The sequence below is a fragment of the Xiphophorus couchianus genome, chromosome 6, assembly GCF_001444195.1.
Source record: "Xiphophorus couchianus chromosome 6, X_couchianus-1.0, whole genome shotgun sequence".
NCBI lineage: Eukaryota > Metazoa > Chordata > Actinopteri > Cyprinodontiformes > Poeciliidae > Xiphophorus > Xiphophorus couchianus.
This window is the reverse complement of record NC_040233.1, coordinates 22,103,684-22,125,547: the sequence shown is the minus strand read 5'-3', so window position 1 is coordinate 22,125,547 and position 21,864 is coordinate 22,103,684. Positions and strand designations below refer to the sequence as shown.

General features: G+C 36.8%; 1 protein-coding gene across 11 annotated transcripts in view; it reads right to left on the bottom strand.

Annotated features, from left to right (window-relative positions):
- LOC114146801 (protein tyrosine phosphatase receptor type M) overlaps window positions 1-21,864 on the bottom strand; it is a 200,292-nt gene that overhangs the window by 74,358 nt on the left and 104,070 nt on the right. For all 11 annotated transcript variants that reach the window (XM_028021174.1, XM_028021173.1, XM_028021175.1 and 8 more), the window contains exons 10-13: window positions 18,801-19,002; window positions 17,553-17,655; window positions 6,405-6,678; window positions 1,213-1,249 (exon numbers count right to left, since the gene is read on the bottom strand). In XM_028021174.1, coding sequence (XP_027876975.1) covers window positions 1,213-1,249; window positions 6,405-6,678; window positions 17,553-17,655; window positions 18,801-19,002 — 616 coding nt within the window. The remainder of the gene's footprint in view (window positions 1-1,212; window positions 1,250-6,404; window positions 6,679-17,552; window positions 17,656-18,800; window positions 19,003-21,864) is intronic.

The following is a 21,864-nucleotide window of genomic DNA, read 5'->3' as shown; positions in this document are numbered from 1 at the left end:
ATATCCCCAAGCTGTGATGACTGAACTGCAGGTTTTGTGTTTTAAAAAAAGTGAAAAGTCATTTGAAAAAAAAGACGTCTCAATCATTTGGCAACATTTTGAGTTCATGAAGGATGTAGGAAGTCAAGTTATTTTATACTTCTAAACTTGTTTAGTTGTGCTTATTTGTTCCATAACTCTTAACAAGTGAAAGTATACTTTTTATTTATTTATTTGCAGTCGCTGTAGTTTTAAAGTGTATCAAATTGGCAATAAAAATAATTGCCAGGGGAATCATACCATCAATATGACTGGCATAAAGTGCTTCTGCTGGCCTATCACATTCTTTATTTTCATGATGATGATGCTAAACCTGCTACCAGAGCTACAATGGAGTGGTTTAGATTGCAGCATACTCATATGTTAGAATGTCCTAGTCAAAGTCCAAACATAAATCCAACTGAGAATTTCAGACTAACCTCAAACATTGATGTTCAGAGATGCTCTTCATTCAGTCTGACCAAGCTTAAGGTATTTGGCAAAGGGGAACTGACAAAACTTCCAGTCTTCTAATGTGAGAAAATGCATACCCCAAAAGACTTAGAGCTTCATACTGGATTTTTCCTACATAGCATTGACTCAGAAATGTACGCCATCCTATTCCGATTTGTTTTTGTTAAAAAAATTTAAATTTCTCTATCCTTTTCCCTTCACTTTACAACTATACCCTACTTTGTGTTGGTCTATCACATAAAAACCCAATAAAATGCACAAAGCTTTGTTTTTTTCACAGCAAAAACAAAATCTTTCAAAGTATTTTTGATCTAGACAACCAACTTTTCAGCAAGATATAGCAGCTACTACTAGTAACTACTAGTTACTAGTAAAATAACCTACCAGTGGAACCAGTACTTTTTTATCAATATTATCGACTTAAAATAAGCTCCTATATATGTTGCCAAAAACCTGTCAAATTTCAAATGTATGTAGATATTTGCACTACAAATTAGAAATACTTTAAAAAATACTTTATAAAATTTTGTGCTGTTGCAGTGTGAGAAAATGCTTTGCTAGAAACTGTGCACTGATCCAAATCCATGCGACAAAACTGCTGTGTAGTTGTTGAGTACTGTAGACACAAACATAACAATCTGTAAATGTGTTATTTTGTACAATCTCAAAAACCAAATGCAAGTAAAAAAAAAATCAAAAAAAAATCTTATCAGGTCCTACCTTTGGTTGCCACCCTGACACAGTCAATTTTGGTTTCCTTTCCATATAGATAAAAGAGAGAAAGAGGAAAAGTGGAAGAATAAAAGGAACACAGGTTATTAAAGAAACACAAAGCCACACATATGACAGCAACAACACCTGTCCACAGCACCCATCGTTACAAAGACACAGCGTGGCCAGTCTCCTGCTGGCCCCTATCATCTGCTGAACTCAATGACTGTGACACAAAATGCAGCTAAGCGAGAGGCCCCACAGCACAGATTAGAGGTGCTGAGCTGCTGATTTGTCAACCAACAGTGATCTGTCTGCGGCTCGCGGCTCAAGGTGGTCAGCCGGTGTGGAGAAACCATAGCCCTGTGACAGGCAACGCCGACACAAAGCAGGGCTCCAGTATGAAACATCAGGGAGACTCTCAGAACAGGTTGTGGAGTTTCTGCTCTGACAACAGCCTTCGAAAACATGAATACAGAAAAGCCCTCCACTGCTGGTGGAGAAGTCTGCTGTCAGAAAGAGTCTGGTGAACAGAAAAAAAGGGACAGACAGAATTGGGGATCCGATGAGTAATGCGCCACGAAGGATCAGAATGCTGTGTCGCCCCGCGTTCGTCCCTGCCAAGCTGTCCGGTGAGCAGGTAGCATTTAGAGGCCATAAGAGGCTTAATGACGAGAAACCGAGGACAAAAATACATCACCGTTCATGCAATCTCTGGGAACATTACTGCTGCTTTTAAGCTGTCAGATAGTCCTTTTATTATAGGCAATGTCATGAGAAGTTGCACTGGATTTTTACTTGAGCTAAAGGCTAAAGAAATTCTAGTTATAGGTGGCGCATACCTCCTTTAAGTGCTTAGTTTGTCTAAGAGGCAGAACGGAATCATGTCTATGTTATTAGACGCTAATTAAGACTCCAAGGACCTTCTATTGGCAGCGTATGCTTGAGAAAAGAAAGCGACCGCTATGAACCAAAACATTGAATATATAAATGTCAGAATGTCTCCTTTATAGGCACCGAGCTGTGAGCAACGGTTCTACTTAGAGGTTTCTATCCATTCACCATCAACATGAATGTCCATTTAATTTAAACCAGAGGTCAACAACCTTTATAACTCAAAGAATCGCTTGGCCCTTATTTTTAATATATAGAATTGGTCAAGAGCAGAAAAACCTTACTTTACCCTTAGAAAAAAGCAAGCTTATCAAAGTTTATGAACACCTACTGCATGAACTGCTCATGTTTTCTATAGCTTGATCAAAGAATTAAAAATGTAAATATAATTTCAGGTTTTAGAACAAAGGAAAAAGTAAAACTGTTACAAAAACACAAATGTTTAATTGAATGTAATGATCTAAATCTATGAAAAACAAAATTAATGTAGTTTGAAGCCTAATGACGAAAAAAGACTTGTATTGCCACAGTTATGGAAATTATGCGCAAAAATAGTATTAAAAAAAAATACAAGAACTATTTCTTCTCCATCTTTGTATTTAAAAATATTTCTCAGGTCTTTATTGCTTTTGTTCAAAGTTATGAAGAGTCACTGTGAAGGGTCTAAAAAGTCATTTCTGGTTTGGGAATTGCAGGTTGCAGGTTTCTTTCCCTGAATTAAACCATTCAACCATGCCTGAACCATTTTTTTTTCCAATGTGGAAAGATAAAACAAAATATAATCATACATTCAAAAATTACCCATACAGACTACAATAGATATATGCAGACCTGCTAATTGTTGGTTAAATGTTGCAGATAAACCACATGTTTTCTGTCAAGCAAGCTTCTGGCACTGTTCAGACTGCATCATGACAGACCTCTCTTCTCGTCAAAATTGGTACATTTCATTGAAATTCTTTGGGTTTCTGTGTTTTTATGAGCATTTAAAACAAGAAGCTAAATAGCCTTTTGATGAGCTGTCCATTTCTTGATTTGAAGTGGAGTTGATATATTTGGAGGAAGTACTATTCTTTAATTTAAGCAGCTTTGTGCAATGCCCCTGTATCGGTGGCTCCGCATGATGCTACCACCACCATGCTTTTATCAACGAAAGCATCTCTGACCTCTCAGTCTCTCTCTCCAGAAGGTGTGTGGCTCATCTTTTGAGCAGCTGACTTGGGAAAACAATGGTTTTCCATCAGCATCAAGATCATGACAGACACAAACCTTGGTGATTTCCAGGTTATTGTTAAGCATCACAACTCATTTCTTTTCATTTTACATTGGCACAATCTGTTCCTTCAACAAGACAGTGCTGCCAAACACACATAAAACGTATTGTGGAATGGATAAAGCTTGTTGATATTAACCAGGAATGACCCAGAGCTGAACTCAATGCAAAATGTATAGACTATACTTAAAAGCTATAGGTCCAAAACAGGAAAATTTTACCTGAAGACTACCATTTTGCCGAGGACAGTCACTTGTCCAGTAGGATTATGCTAGATGTTTGTAATGTCTATAAAGATTGTGTGGTTGATGAGCAACAACAAAAATATTGACAGGAGTTAATGTATATTTCAGAGCCTGTTTAGATAATTTTGACCAAGTGTGCATTCAACCAATTTTGTATGCAACCACCTAGTCCTGAAAAAACAACAGGTCAAATAAACGTCTATAAATGTATGTGAGCTTCAGACTGGACTTGTAAGTCAACACAGACTCTCCTTCTCCACATCACACCACAAACTGACTTGTATCTGTTGGTGCTTTAGTCTCAAGAGCAAACTTTGCTAATTTGATTCAGCGCTGCCTTGTGTCATTTGTATTGCCTCTTTAAAGACGTGCCATGTTGCTCAAGGAGGATGTTTATGGTGATTCTCATTCAGGACACAATCGGCAGGGCTCTTGAAGTCACAACCGAGTGAGCTGCCCTGCACAGGGGAGGGCCCCTCCATGTGCCACTTGACGACAGCAGCTATGACCTGGAGGATTAGTCAGCCCCGCTGTTATCCCCGAACTTGCACACTTAGCTGCAGATCGGATCTCAAACGCTGTTTATTAAGAGTTTGTGTGGGGTTTGAAGCAAAGCTCCAAAAGAAAAAGGCAGGAAAATAGCACACCGGTAATGGAGTGAGGGGGTATGCCATGAGATGCAGGGCTACATTTCAAGCTTGACCCTGCTGGAAGATGCTACATGTGCAGTTACTGCAGTTTGTACACGAGAAGTTTGAATGAAACAGCTAGTTGCAACAATCTGCTCCTACTAGCTAAAAACAGTATGTTCAAAGGAGTTCAAATCTTAGTCAGACTTTTACTTTTATTTATATCTACTTTGATATTATTTAGAAGAAAATAAGTGGTTTGACGATAAAAGGTAGCTTAAAAACAGGAAGTTGTTGAGAAACTAAACGACAGAATAATTATTTTCGCAGCTTAGATTTATTTTTTTCAAATTGTGCTCATCAGTTTGATTTTCACTAACTGAAGTTGATTAAATTAAGAACAACAAATTAGATTTTCTCTCAATTATGATAATCTGATTATGTTGTTACTCAGTTGAGACAGTTAATTGTATATTTGATTAAATTGCAGAAAACTAAACAGGCAGTGATTATGTTTCTGATTTTCTTTTTAACTGAAACCAAAAATCATATAAATGGACATTTCCATTTCAGTGTCCACAGTTTGAACTGTTGCTCTGCTATGATTTGTTAGAACCAAGTGGTGATAAATCATTTGATATTTAGACAAATTGCCCTGTTATTTTGAGCACGCCATTTTAAATTTGGTGGGAAATTTAATTACCACAACTGTCCAGCAGCTACAACTTTATATTTATCATGTCTATTGACCCTTTGCAACTACGTCACTTCATCATTCGAAGAGCCATAATGGACGTCGGAAATGAAGATCGGGAGTGTTGATCTCAGTGACTTAAGTTGTTTTCCCAAGTTGTTTTTGCCAGTTTATTTATGGTTTCTACTTGTTCGAGTCACGCTAATTTGTCTGTGAACGTAACACGCCTGGTTGGGCTCATAGTCGGCGGTATTTACAGAAGTTTGAAACTGCTAGCTTAGAAACCGACACGTACTTCCTCCCTCCTGACGTCTTGATCAAATTACCGACTTTTCCTGAAATAGCACCACATGATTTATGTCACTGTGTCACAAACAGCTTCTCCCCTTAAACAAGAGCAGCATTAAAAACGTACAGAAGAAACGCTAACCAGGTTTTCTCCATACATGCTAGGCTACATGATGGCGGGGCATTGTTCCCGTAGTTACTAATGCTTAAACGCATACCTTGGCCATATTGCAATATTTTATATTTTTCTAATCATACTTACTTATAAAGTATATGAACATTAATATTCTTACCTTGTAAAAGCTGTTCGCTGCAAATCTGCGGTTACACCGAGGGCTGACAGTCATTATGACTAACGGCTGCCATCCATCGTCGCAGCATCTTTCCTCATCAAAAGTTATCCAATAAAATGACAAGTCTGGTTTTCACCTTTATCTGTTTGTGCAACCGACCGCGCAGCACCCTCTGACCATTTCTACTGCGAAATCAATTAAATTAAAGCGATATTAGGCCACCACATGTGCGTTTTTTGATAGGCTTTACGGGAGCGCATGGGTTATTTTGACGTCCGTCATGGCGGAGCGGGCCGAGTTTTGAAGAGCGTGACGTCACGTGCAAAGGGTCAATAGAAGGGTTAAATGCAAGTACACCTCGCCAAGAAAATCTTCAAGTTTACAGTAAATGTAGTCTAACTGTTTCATGATTTGAGATTAAAAATGAAAGAAAGTATTGTATGAATCAAATTGTCAGTAATATATATATATATATATACAGTATATATATACTGTATATATACAGTATACAGCTGGCACACAGAATAAGCAGACCTGAGTGAGAAATAGCGCTACTCTAAAAGAGCAGAAATTTAGCTAGTGTGATCCAAAAAAGTATTAAAATAAAAATAAACAAGAATATTTGTGAAGAAATTTAAAAGGGGCCTGTTATGAGGTGTGTAGCACTAGCATATGGATTTATATATATATATATATAAAAATCTAAACAATATGAAAAAATGTAAACAAAAGACCCAAAATAATACAAAGGCTATGCATTTATATAAAATCCAAAATCAAAATTGACCATCTACTATATATACACAAGAAATCCAATGAAAACAAAAATAAACATAAAAATTGAAATTAAAATTATGTATTTCTCTGAATTCAGCTAACACCCACCCCATTGGCTGTGCTGACGGCCTGGTAGTAGATACTGTAGCTCTTCTGAGGCATCAGCGGGGCGTTCCAGTAGCCGTTGTAGGTCTTGTTGTCGCCCACGGTGAAGGGCTGGGGCGAGTGGATGCCGGCGGCGGGGAACTGAGCAGTGAAGTAATATTGAGAGTTCAGCAGCGTGGCGTTCTGGAAGTGAATGGGAACTGGGTAGCAGCGTAAAATTTCCGCGGTGCCCCGTGCTCTGCGTGGACGTTCCTCCTCCACTACCACCTGGTACACGCTGCAAACACAGAAACCAAACAGGATTAACTAACTCCAATGGGCATTAGTTGAATGCTATTGGCAACTTGCACGCCTTTTCTGTTTTGCCAGTTAGCTTTTGCTAAAGTGTGGCTGTTGTCTTTTTTTTATCAACAAAACAGGCATGCACACTGCAACGTTTAATTTGTCAGAAAATCCCATTCCATCCAAAAAACAGGGGGAAAAAAACACAACTTGTTCTCTCAAAAGAAAAAAATGTAGAAACTAATTTGACAGAATAGACTACAGCAAAATATATGAGCTGTAACAAAAGAAAGGGTCTAATTTTCTTTGGTTTTTCATCATTCAGCAACTGAAAAGGTTAATGACACTTTCTATTTCTCCACCGCTCGAGCCGTGCGGTTACCGTTGGCTGGACCAAAACTACAGCTTTGTGTGTCTTGACAGGGATGACATTGTCTCTGAGCCGGCCACTTAGTTTGAGGGAGAGCCAGTCTTGTAGCTGTCCATGTTAGTATGCGTCACACATCCACCTGTTAAATCTATTGAGTGACAAAGAGTCTGTTTACAGCTGGCACACAGAATAAGCAGACCTGAGTGAGAAATAGCGCTACTCTAAAAGAGCAGAAATTTAGCTAGTGTGATCCAAAAAAGTATTAAAATAAAAATAAACAAGAATATTTGTGAAGAAATTTAAAAGGGGCCTGTTATGAGGTGTGTAGCACTAGCATATTGATCTATAATTACATATTCCATGTGGTTTACAAACAGCAGTGTAAGCTAACTTTAGCTAAAATGCTAATGTTAGCTTACAAGCTACTGTGGGCTATCACTATCATGTTACTTCATGAAGCTAATAGCAGTTTATAAGCCAAAATCATGTTTTAAGTATTTTGTGCAGCTTTAAAAAACATAATTATTAAAATAATAACATTTAGATGCATTTTTATGTTCAGGTAATGTAAAGGTATTGTTTGAGCAGTTCAAAAGAGAACCTCTTGCCTAAAAAACATTTAATGTACAATTTTAAATGACTTTTTGTGGTAATATTATGTAACTTGAAAATTAAAAACATTTTCATTAATCTTCATAAAGAATCAAACTCAAATTCAAACTAAAATATAAGAGCCTCAGATCTTAAAAGCTTTAAAATTAATCAAAACACAATTAGGTGTTTTACCTCACACTGGTTAACTAGTTCAAATACTTCAGAAATTTGTGAATCTATTTAACAATGAAGCACATTTATGGATACACACTGAAGTTTAGTTTCTACATGTTGTTCTATGCTGTATGAAAATGGTAGGTGGGCTAAAGTGAGCTTGGCTGAGTGTAAATATAGATGGAAAAAAATCTTTGCTCAAGTAGCTGTACTCTGAAGCCCTGCAGATGATCAATTGTTCCCCACGGATGGTAGTAGGTGACTAAGTATCCCCTTGTGTGTACAGCAAATGCTCTTTAACCCTACAGTTTATCATGAGGTGCTTGCAGTGTCATTAAAATCTTCTCTCTTTGCTCTCAGTGGGTGTGGCCCAATTCCTTAGAGCTCTCCTATTTAGCAACAGGGTGGGGAGGTAATGAAACATTTATTCCTGCTCAGAGTCTGCTGGAGAAATCAGCCTTTAATTACTGTCCCCTATTGAGAGCTGAGGTCAAAGGGCAGGTAGGGATGGTACATCGGGAGCCACTTAAGTAGCTTGAGAGCAACAGAGAAATGACTGATTAGTCTGCAACGAAGTCTGAGCCAAAACACTTTAGATCTAGTGTGAACTGTCACTGACAGTATATTAGTCAAGATAAACTATGGTTGAGAAGTTATGAAAAAAATTGTCCCTCAGACATTTTTTCTTGCTTTGTTGTCATTTTTACATGTTCAAATCAAAATATAATATATACGAAAAACATAATCTGTATAAATCGTTTCATATATTAACTGAAAAAGCTACTCAAACTAAGCTAGCCCTCTACAAAACTATGAATGCCCTGATGCTAAAGCACAATTTAACCACAATTAACTGTATATTTTTATTCTACTTTCACAATTGTTACCCAGGGGAGATTCCTGCCAGACCATTAGAATCAAGAAATCACTGAAATATATGTTTGATAACATGAAGTAGGCTAAAAGTCATAATACCCCGATTTACAGACATTCAAGAACAGATGAGAAGCAAAGTCAATGAAAACTATCAGTCTGGAAATGATTATAAAGATGTTTCTCAGCAAACCACAGTAAGTGACATTAACAGATGGAAAAAACATAGTTCCTGGACGAACAAAACTATTCCAGGAGCGCATGAACAAATTCATCCAAGAGGTCACAAAAGAACAAAACAGAACAAAACATCTTTTAAACACTTCAGACATTACTTGCCTCAGTTAAGGACTGTATATATGAAAAGCATTAAGTAAAAGACAAGGCAAAACTAGCATCTAGATCAAAAACACTGCAGATCAATAAGATCACAAATGCTCATCTCATCTTTGCTTAAAAACACATTATTTTTTTCAGTAAATAAATTCAATCTCAGGAAATTTTTCACTTGGTCTATATCTGTGTGATCAAAAACCCAAACCAGATCAAATCTATAAGGAGGTCAATATTTTTACAGTCAAATTGCTCATAAAAAACTGGGTTTATTTTTATAATTTGAAACCTGTTATGCTGACTTTACAACACATCATTGTCAGAAAAACATTAAGTTTATTATAAGATAAATCAGTTTGCAAAATGCTAGTGAAACACTGGTTCACCCCAGCTGTTTCTTTATAATATGATGATATGGCTGTGCTTATTGACAGACACAGTTTTAATAGAGTTGCTTTCCTTTCCGCAGGCTAAATAGAAAGTGCCACAGGCTATGAGGCTCCAAGGAGATGAATGTTCGTAAGGTAGAAATCCAAGCCAGTCAGTACCAAAAAACAATATTTTAGCTCACAACAAATTCAAAATAAAAAAAGGTCTAGTTATCATAATCAGTGTCTGTAACATAGGTTCAGATGCTTTACACAAGTTGAACTGGCACATGAGGTTGTTTCTTGTACTATGAAATGCATTAACCTTTTTTTTGTTCCCCTAATTGCTGCCAACGTGCTAATAAGCCTTTAAGCAGTTGACACTTTGTCACCTCTTGCTGAGTTCACAGTTTACATTATGAGTCATTTTGACAAACCCGAGACATTTTAGTCAGTTTCTTGATTTAATGTGACACGAAAAAACAAACAACAGATGAACCACAATGGCTCTGATGGCAGGAGCTAAAATCTTCGAGAGCTGGAGACACTATAATTCAACATATTTTTGTACAAAGAAAAGTAAAACAACTTTGATACTAAAGATATGAAATCTGAGCCATTAAGATTTCAGAACTATAAAACTGATTGATAATGGTGTCATAAGGAATAACTCTCAATATAAAGTGGTTGTTAGACTTCAAATCAAGCATTTAGCAATTAGTATTAATTTTATTATCCTTGACTTATTATTTTTGTCCAGATACCAGAATTGCAACAAACTCTGCATGGAGGCTTTGATTTGACTCCTGCTTGCCCTGCATTATGCAATAATAATACCTGACAGGCTTGACTTAGATTTACTTTCTTGTTCTTGATTTTCTACCACATTAGTCCTCTGCAACAACATCTTACAAATTACTGGACATTATATATAAAAAAGGAAGGTACATTGCTGCAACAGGAGCTGCCTATAAATACTGTCATATTTGCTAAAGCCTACTTACAAACTTGCTGTCCACTTCAAATAAAGAAGGTAGCAAATATGCAATCAAAGATAAGCCTAAACAAGATTGCACACAAATGTTATCAATCAAAGGTTCTTTACCAGACATTGTAATTGTGTTCTTGACGGTTTTGGTATTATATGATGTGGAAGGTGCGGAAATATAATGGCATTTTAGTTAGTCCAACAAACGTTTGTGGTAACTGACGTTTGTGGTACGTCAAACTGTCGTACCACGACAGTTTTAACTGTCCACTTGTTACAATCAGCAGTTGCACTATGAGTTTATTTACTATCTATAAGGAGTATTTTGAATATTTAAAGCAGTTTAAAAAAAACTTAATGTCTCCTTCATAAATGTTACATCTTATTGTCATTCAAGCAAATAGGATTCAATTTACTGTATGTCAGCGTATAATTAAGATCACAGTTATTCAAACCAGTGGCATATTTAGTGTTAAAATAATATTTTAATTATATCAAAATGTTTCTATAGTTTCTATAATGTTTTAGAGCCACCCAGCCAGAGTTCAGACAGGAATGCGTTACAGAATCAGTAGATGAAGCTAAACATTAAGGTGATGATCAGGAGGCCTTCTGACCTAAGATTTTAAGATTTTTAACAAGAATAAGTCATCAAATTGGCAGTGAAAGAATGCAAAAAAGACCTAAAAGGTAAATATTTTTCAATTGATTACTGTAAATAGTTTATGACAGCCCGAAATGAAAATAAAACATTATTCCCACAACTGATATTTCCTTCTAATTGTTTTGTCTTGTTTGAGAAATGCCTCTATCAGAAACAGACTGCTTAGTTGATATAAAAAAAATGAAACCTAAATCTGCCAGATGTAAGAATATGTTTTGGTGTAACTGTCCATATTTCTATTTATATTCTACTAGCATAACTGTACATGCAATGCTGAAACGAAAGCTCCTAATTCTATAACTCCCTCTATGAACAGCTTGTACTGCTTTCTATGGTCAGCAAAAAATTGGGATAACAGGACAACTGCTCAAATGCTATTTGATTTTTGTCAAAGCTGCTACAAACCAGGTATTATTTTTATTTGTTTTATTTTCTCAGATGCAATACTATGGTCAAATAAATAAGAAAAATAAACCACTATGACTTCTTTAGATTTTTTTAAAGTGATAACATTATGAAAATCCTTCTTAGAAAAATTAAGCAAATGTAAAGTGATTTTCACATCTGTTTAAGATTTCTCATGGAGGAAAAATCATGTATCTAATTCCAAACGTCCTATAATTCCTTCAGAACAGAGATAATGTGATGACAAAGCTGGCTGAAGAGAGAACTGGTATCAGGAGAGCCTTGTAAGCTGTTATGAGTGGTCTTCCACAAGAGGCCAAGAGGGGAGACCTGCATTCCCGCAGCGGCACTGCAACCTGAACTGACACCAATTAGGCCTCCTCCAGCCTCGCCGCCCGATAGATTTCAGCTGCACCGCCATGTGACATCAACCAATTATGGCGGATTGACTTGAAATCGACCGGATTGTGACCTGAAACCCAGATTTATTTTTCATGTGGGCTGATAGGGGGAGGACTGTGGGTCGTTTGAGTAGATCCCGGAATGAGGATGGGAGGCATTTTCAATCACTGTCTTGGGTTAATGTTAATCTGATGCCTCTCTCTGCCTATATGTGTGATTTAAAAGCGGTTGCAAGTTACGCTTTCTCCTGACCCTGCATCCTTCCTCCTCACCTCCATCTTCTTACTATTTATTTTTCCCCTGGTGTCTGCAAAAGCAATAAAGCAAACAAATTAGAAGGTACCATAGATTACATACGCTGTTAAATGGTGAAAAGCAGCGAGTTAAGTTACACTTAGGCATAGTCATTAGGGTTTGCTGTGCTGTGATCAAAGAAAGTTGGGGCTTATTTTAGGTTGCAAGAAAATCCCTTAACTAATATCAGGCCACGGTTAAGCAAAGATAATCTAATGCTACAGGCTACAGGAGACGCTCAAGGCAAAGGTTATTGCAGAAAGAGAGAGAAGGGCTGATTTAGTGGTGTGGATGATAAGGAAAGCGTTCCAAATCATTTTTTTCCCCAGCAGAAGCATGTAAACATCTATTTTGATGTTACGGAGTGAGGAGGCGTATGCTGGCGCTGACGAGGGGCCATTGCAAACATTAGTTTAACACGACATGACTGATAGACAGTTGGCTAATCCTCTTAAAGAAACAGTGTCCCCTCTGGTAAAAAATGTTCCCGGCTTCACACGTTGGCCTGGGAGATTAGGAGCAAAATCCAACTTAGGAATGTTACACTCATTAGCAATAACACAAATGAAAAATACATATAGAAATAAATATTGATTCCTTCAGCAAATGTTTATCTAAAATATTATTTTTTTCTGCTTAAGTGGAATCAGTATTTGTCATCTGTTTGAGCCTGTGCTATCAAGAGATCTTCCAGTGCAGCTTCCCTTCCTGTGTGGAACATCTGATGCTTGAAAGTCAAACGTCTGGTGGGTTATTGCCTCCTAAACCCAATTAGCATGCAAGATTGCATTATCAAATCAAGCTTGATGCTGCTCTGCTCTGCAGTGCAGTGGATAAGTGTCTCTCCCATGTCAAATTTTTTTTTCATCAACCCTTTAAAGTTGATTTTATGAAGTGAAAATCAGAACATGATACTCACTACTGTTGAAAAAAGAAGCATGGAAAAGGCTAAATTTAATTGGACATCGGGGCTTCAACATTTTCTTCATCCGTCTCTCAGATTAGTACTTACTACCAATCTTAAAAATAAAAGTGCCTTACAATTTTACTGGATATATTTCTGTTAAGGACAGGTTTTAAATATCTACATTTTGACACTTGAAAAAAAAAAAAAAAAGATTGCATGGAAGAACGGACAAAAAGGTGGAAACAAGGGATAGAAAGGTGAATTTAGAGACAAACAGATAATGGACAGAATGCTTTCAAGATAGAAAAATGATGGAAAGAAACATAGAAAGATGGAACAAGTTAAAGTTGGACCAAAGGCCTGATAGAAGAATAAATGAATAGATGGAAAAAAATGATTGGCGACAGAAAAATGAATAGACAGTAGGATGGATGGAAAGATGTAGAGATGGATGAAAAAGACAGATGGATAGATTGATAGATAGGAAATTAATGAACAAACAGATATACAGCTTTATAAAAAAATTAAGAGCCCATTGAAAACCTCCTGGTTATTCCACCAAATATTGATTTGCGTACTCTTCCTAAGTCAAAACATTAGTATTGTTGTTTCTAAATGAATATGAACTTGTTTGAGGTCTGAAAGCACTCCATCTATTTCTTACTTTGACCATTTCTCATTTTCTGCAAATAAATACTGAATTTTTGAGTGTAATGTCAGATACATGTTGTCAGTAGTTCATAGAATAAATGGACAATGTTCATTTTACTCAAACATATACCTATAAAAAGTAAAATCAGACGATTTTAAGTGGTCTCTTAATTATTTCCAAAGCTGTAAGTAGATGGACTGAAAGCTGGACAGATTAAAAATCCATCCATCCATCTTCATATTCCTTAAACGTGGGGAATCGCTACATCTACATCAATGCTCAGGTAAACAGTGAATCCTCCTCTGAATAAAATCAGTCACCTTCAATTTTTCAAAAGTCCAATTTCTCCCTTACAGGGTGGAGGTAGAAAGCACCTTCAAAAAGTACACCAGCATCTGTTCTTGGACCTGAATCCCAATTTCTCCTATTTGCTGCCCTTTACCGCTTCCTCTCCTTTTTGCAATGCATATTTGAAAACAGCGTGTGCACACAAGAAGACTGCCCGCTGGCCTTTACGTCCTGAGAGATTGAAGAGAAGCGAGAAGGTGGGGAAAAGAGCTGCGGACCTGTGGACCTCTAAAGTTTAGATGAGGGAAGGCTGTGCTGTGATCAAAGGATGCCTCAATTAGTTTTGAGCTGCGGTTGTGCCGTGCGGTGAACTTTACGGATTAATTTTTTTAATGGAATATCTTGGGACTCATTAAACATTCATGCTCTGCAAAACTAAACATCTGTATCAAAATACATTGTTTTCTCTGTTCTTCAATTATTCACAAGCACACAGTGTGACCGCATTTTAAATACATCAGATACCATTTAGGGAAAGCATCACTGCACACTTTTGTTGAAGATTAGCCAATGCAACACTGGTTTTAACTAAATTCATTTTTTTCTTCCCTTTTGGTGCGCTCTCCCTCCATTGGTAAACAGTTAAGCAGCCCAGTGTTCTAATGAGTAGAAGCTCCAATTTTCTGAGCATCTGTTAATTATAATTAGAGCTCTGTAATTACTCTGCAGAAAGAATGGCAGCCTGGGTAAGGCCATCTGAATTGTACCTGTGAGAAAATTAAAAACCCATCACTCTGTCTTACTTGCTCGGGCTTCCACGTCTGGTGCCCGGGCATTTATCTGGACAGCTGCACATATGGTAAACATGAGCTGACAAGCCTGACTAAAGATCTCCAGGCTGTAATCTTTAAAGGACCCACATGAGCTGATAGTGTAAAATTGAGTTTTACAGCAAGCCCAAGTGTTTGTCACTCTCCTTTAAGGCGTTGTAGAGCACTGTGTAGAAGCGAGCTTACTTGTTATCCTAGCGTTCTGTAGTAGTGATTGGCAAAAGTACTTTTCTATCTCAAATCTTTTTCGCATTTTGTCACAATATAGCTACAAATTTCAATGTAGTTACTGGGGCTTAATGTAGTAGACTATTATACCGCAGCACATTGTTGTTAATGATAAGGATGCATGGTCTCCAAACAAATATACATCTTAAAAGCATCATGACCAATTGTATCAGAACCCAAATCATTTGTAGAATCATTTCTAGAAACCCCTTGTATCCAGAAGCTGAAATTTATATTTATTTACTTGATACACTGCAAAAAACAAAATCTTTAAAAGTATTTCTGGTCTAGTTTCTAGTGCAAATATCTTAATACACTTGAAATAAGAGTAACCTTTCAGCAAGATATAAGAGATTGTTTTAAGTAAGTAAATCCTTACTATTGAAGTAAAAGTACCAGTTCCATTGGCAGATTATTTCACTTGTAGCAAGGCAAAACTGTCTTGTTATAAGTGAAACAATTTGCCAATTGAACAAGTACTTCTTTCCCAACTTTAAGGAATTATTTACTCAAAACAAGCTCCTGTTTCTTGCTGAAAAGTTACTTGTAAGTTAGTTTTGTCTTATTTCAAGTGTGATATTTTCACTACAAACTAAACCAAAAATCTTTGGTAAGATTTTGTTCTTTTCAGTGTACCGACAGATACAAGAAACCTATATTAAGATAGTTTTCTGCACAAAGAAATCTGTCTATATCAAGCTATATTATAGCTAACATAGACAGTTGGTCTAAATAAAAAGTTGATGTCAACAGTAAATACAACAAAATGACAAAAAATATATAAAACAATGCATTTACAACTACTGAATCAAATATTTGATAATAACAACAATGTTGTTTAACATATGTGAGGAAGAGATAATCCACCACAAACTGGATCTTATGTACCATATTAGTCTTCCAAAACAATAATCATTCTCCTCTTAAAGAATGGTTTAAAGAAAATTAGGACAGTCCCTTCTGCTCTCCATTGTTCTTTCCTGATTCTTAGTAAAGGAAGGGTAAGCAGATGGCTGCAGTCACATGGTACACATTTAAACTTTAACAATGGTCCCAAAATATACCCTCATAAAATATCTAAAAAAATAGAACATGTTCCAGTCTCACACAAAAACCAAAGAAACAACACTCTTAAGCTGAAAAAAACCTGATTCAGAAAGAGAGAGCAGAAAGTTGTTTTTCTCTATTTCTGTATCACTTAAAGGGGAACTGCTATACTTCGATTTGGGTCTCTACTGCTTCTAAAAACAGTCCAAGCGTTTTGTTTTTTTTAAACAACATCCAGTCAGTTTTTGGTGTCTGGCAAATGATCCATTTCAAAAACTTTCAGAATATAACATCACAAATCAACAGATACTGCCCCTCACCTATCAACCTCAGTGAAACCCAGCCCGTTACCTAGCAACTCCAGTGAAGCCCAATCCATCACCTAGCAAACGAAGCTTATTTCTATCATGTTTGGTCAGCTGCTTTTACCGCTGTATGCGCTGTACAATGGCTGCTGGAAAAGACAAATCTTTTGTTGTTGACTTACCATCCAGAAACCATTTGCTGTATTCTTGTTGGTTGTGCAGGAGGTTCTACTTTTGCCTTAGAAAGATCTACAGTTGTATAATTCTGCATATGTTTGCAGTCATTTTCACATGTCAGTGTAAATTCTGAATTGGATGGCATGGCCAGCAGCAATTTATTTGGATTTAAAGTGACAAGAGACCCAAACTAAACAAAAGCTCATCCTGAAAGGAGATCTAAAAAGGCAGAAATGACCAGACAACAGATGTTTTTTTTTAGCACAAATCTGTTATACATCTTACAGAACTGCTAGCTATATAAGATACGTGATCCCGTATGCAATGAAGTCAAAATAAATGTATTTTCTTTGACTGTGCTGACTAATTAGTGTACATAAAATTGTTTGTGATTGTAGTGTAACCCTTTTCGGTTCATTTTTTAAGCTGATTGATCCTACTGCTTGCTGAGGTAAGATAACATCACACAAAATCTGCCCAATAACCCCTTCCAGACACCTGCAGGGGCCTTCATGAGCCAAAATAGAGGCTTTTTATGCAATAAACTGGCTTTTAAAAGGAAACACCTGCTGTCTTTCCTTAATAATGAGTAATATATTCAGCACAAAGCAGGGTAAATTCCCTCACTCCCCCAGAAGCCTGTGGTGGCTCAGGGTGGGCAGCGTGCTACATGAAAGACACATATAGGAGAAAGATCCTGAAGCTAGCCTTGGCTGCACCAAGCTTTGTTCTCATCTTCAAAGGCTAGGCTTTTTTCTTTTTTTTACAAGATCAAAATCCACAAACAAATAAAGCTCAGATGTGTACAGTAAGGCGCTGAATTCTCTGGTAACTCACTTTCACAGAGGGGTATTGATAAAAACAAGCTCTTTGATAATTCTTAGGTTGCTGATGGTGGTTCTGAGTTTTATTGTGTTGTCTTTTCTTCACACTGCGATGTATCGTCCGTGTCGTTATTGTGGGAGCCTACCTGACGGGTGCACCTCTGCTCTGTGCGGGTTTGAGCAGCACAGTGACCGTGTTGTCCGTCTGGTTCAGAGAGGTCTCCTGGTCATAAGCTGGCATAGAGGGAGCTAAAGTAAGATAAAAACAAGCAGAAAGGTTTGATCAGAATCAAAGTTTGGCATGTGAATTGGATGAAAAAAAGTTACATTAATGTTGTGTACGGTAAATTCATTCAACACAGTGATGTAGTTAAATTTTTCTGTTAATTTTGATGAATCTTTGCTATCAGAAAAGATTTTGAAAAATGGGTATTTTCATTAAAAAAACGCAAGACTTCAGAAAAGTACATGGATTATCTAAATACTGGGGGACGGTCAAGTATGTGACCATTTGCTCTGAAATTGTATTACATAAATCTTTTATTAAATGGACATTGCATTTTATGAATGTAAGCACTGTATTTTAAGTCTTGTAGTACTCATGTCACCTGCCTTGGAGACTACAGCTGAAAAGCTACATTGACAGGAATATTAACTAATGTGAATATTCTCTAAAAAGCCCCTTTTACTGCTTGGGCATCCTTCCACTTAACTTTCCAATAGCTAGCTTTGAAACAGAGCATACAGATTCTTTAGCAATGAATCCATCGCTTGACAGTATTGGCCATATCTTACAATTTCTGTATTAAATACTGTTTATACTGTGTATTTATTTATACAGAGAAAATGTACATTTCATTAACCTTCTTAAAGGAGAGATGCATTGTACCAGATTATAGAAAAAGATCTTATTTCCACCTGCAGTCCATAAACAGGTTGAAGTAATCAAGTATGACTTAGCAGATCATGAAGTGGTGAAAAACCAGTATATAAATTAATTACATACATGTCTGATAATTCATTATTCAACCCGTGTTTTATATTTTTTTTGCCAGAGAAACTAACATCAATTAAAAAAAAAATAGACAAAGATGCTTGAAATATTGCTCATAAAATGTATATTTTATGAGTCTCATTTTAAGTAAATGAACTGCTGTTCTATTCTAATTTACTGTGCTAAACATGTAATAAAAAGAAAACTATTTAAGTCCACAATAAGTTCTGTAGAAGAACTGTTGCTATGTTTAAAGCAAGTTGTAAGGATTTATGTGTTGTCCTATCAAATTTTATCTGCAAATGAAAAAAGAAGTGCATGTTTAGCATCTCCATCAGCAGTGAGTGTTGCACAACATATTCTGCATTAGTGACACCAGGACTCCATTGACCCTGCTGACCTGAAATTTTGGTGGTGAACTGGGTTATGACAGGGGGGCCATAGCCCTTGGCTGTGCTAGCGCGCAGCGTGAAGGAGTACGTGGAGCCCGGGTAGAGGCCCGTGAACACGTGGGTGGTCTCGTTGCCCAGCTTCACAGCCTTCCCGCTCTGGTTGGAGAGGTCCAGCTCGGGGTCAAAGGAGCTCACCGCCTTATAGGAGATCTAGCATTAAAAAAAAACAAAAACCAGAGAATAGTCTTTTAGTTGCCCTGGAAACTCTGGGTTTTGCTTCATTTGTTTGCAATCTAAATTGGCAACACAAAAAAATATCATGGATTTAAACATGAAGAATATGAGAGTATTGCTATGGTACATGTTCAGCATCTTGGATCATAAATATCAGCCAACTTTAACAACATTAAGCTGAACTTTTTCAGTTGCATGACCCCCAAGTTTAGATTCACCAAAGATCTGCAATAGCAGAGAAACATGAGCAGGAAAATGTGGTTGAAATTAATCTTCTCTACTATGTTATTTATTTGAACGAATTCAATTTGTTTCACACGTATTTAACAAGTCAGACTACACCGCAGGATTGCTTTGTGTAAACTCAGCCTGTAAAAGATTTTCATGCATGTACGAGTACGTATGAAAAAAAAAAAAAAAAAAAGCAGAAATGGCCTGTGGAGATGGGGACTGTAAAAGCAGTGACATGTTTTCAAGGCAAAGATGAATCCCTGCTGGTGATTTCAAAGAGAGACCAAATACTCTAATGTATTTCTCCTCCATTAATAAACACAGGGCACTCTGGAGGGAAGCATTAAGGTGAGTGTTTTTGTTAATATCCATTTTGAATAATTCTAAAGTCCTACTTTAAGAAAATGCCTCTGCATGTAAAAAGAAAACCTCCATTATAATTCCAATTAAAGGACACAAAGGGAATCTGGAGTGCTGCATAATTTGTGTCCATCAAGTTTTGAAATGCTTCAAGGCTTTCTCATTTAGTCTTTGTCCGTGAAGTGAGTCTGTGATGCCAAAAACCAATATCATAACACTGCAGGCAGAGAAGTTGGAAATGACTTGTCGACACTGGGCAGGTTTTCACAATCCTAATGGATCTGACAGGAAAAAAAGCTGCAGAATTATTTGAGCAAATTAATTTGGGGGCTGATTTGACCCGATACATCACGCCGTTTCATTTAGCTGGGCTTACATTTTTCCAACCTGAGGGAGGTAAATGTCCAATTCGATGGCTTTCATAACACAAATGATTTTACCATCCCTGAAATACTTAAATAGGGAGAAATTTTGAAGAAAACAAAATGACATTGTTAAGAAAATCTATCCAAACTCATGGAAAAAAGCAAAATGGGAAACAGATTGTGTTGGTAGAGTGTGGAGTAAGACAATCCGACAAAGAGCAGCTGCAATTATGAATACAAAGTAACGGTGCAAGGATAGACCCAGCTCACAAGATGAAACAAATACAAAAATAGAGATGAGATTTTAGAAACAAATTTGGATGGAAATCAAGAACTAGTTTTTTTCTATTACACATACAGTAAAAATATCAGGGATAACAACCTGGATTTTAAATAATCTATAGTTAGTGTTCAATGGGAGTGTCAATAGTGCTGTTTTCAATTTGTTTCGTCTTTGCAATTGTATCACAGTAGCCCTAATTTAAAAAGAGCAAAAGTTTCCATTTACACCACAGGTGTCAAACTCCAGTCTTGGAGGGCCACTGCCCTACAACTTTTAGATGTGCCTCTGCTGCACCACACCTGAACAGAATAATTAGGTCATTAGCAAGGCTGGGAGAACTGATCTACACAAGGAGGAGGTAATTAAGCCATTTCATTCCAGTGTTTTGTACCTGTGGCACATCTAAAAACCGCAGGACAGCGGCCCTTAAGGACTGGAGTCTGACACCCCTGATTTACACAAACAAAATATTTCATCGACTTATAATTTTATAGACTGTACTAATATTATGCAATATAAATGTACACTAAAGTATAAAAAAAGGTTTTGGGTTCAAAACCATTAAAGTTTTCAAATCATGGCATTCCTGCCAAAACACAAGCATCTCTGAGAAGATGAAGGAAAAAAAAGATAAATGGAGCTAAAAAAAAAAGACATTTGGATGCTGCACAACACTCAAGACTGGAAGAAAGGTTTACTAGAACAATCCTAACCAGACAGGAAAGCTACGAGATAACAGTTCAAACTCCCTGGGCTCCGTGTCCTGCAGCTCTTAATGGTGAATCTGCTAGAAAGCTGCCTGAATCAAAACATTAGGAAGACAGATCTGTATTTAAGACTCCTGGTTTAGACCAGAGCAAAGTCATGAATCCAATTTAGGATTTGCAATAAAACTTAAATATTTATGTTCAGAGACATTTTCCATAAAATTTGCATGTGTTTAAGTTTATTTTACAAAGAAGACTGGGAAAAGAAGATCAGTGTCTGGACTGTGAGAACCTCACAAAGACGTATAACAAAAGACTTGGAGATGTAGCTGCAGCAAATTTGGTACCAGGAGGTCAGAAGGACTCAGTAGAAATGCAAAATACCCTTTTCAGATTATTTCCCTTCCATTTCAGTTTTAAGGTGAAAAAATAATACACTTGAAATGGAACTTTACTTCTTTGAACTTTCTACAAACACTTATGTTTGCAGCAAACAGCAGTTTTTCCCAACTGTTTTAAGTTAAAGAATAATACTGAAAGTACTGTAAGCAGCTCCTGGTTTATATCAGCACAACTGACAAAGTTTTTTTCTTACATCAACCAGATCACAGAGCAATACCTGGAGCAAGCTGCTGGCTTGGTTACAATCTTCATCTGCCATCCTCTTTTAAACAAGATGATGTGAATATTAGCAATATATTTCCTCTAAAATAAAAAAAGAAGGTTGTCAGTGTATTAAAACCTCCAAATGCCATAATGTCAGTGACTTATAGCTCTCTCCATATTTTATTATGTTGTTAAAGCTTTTAAGACAGAGATTTAATTGCACCACATGCATATTATTATAGCCTGGGGTAGGTGTTTTATAATGTGAACCATATTTGCCCTGAGA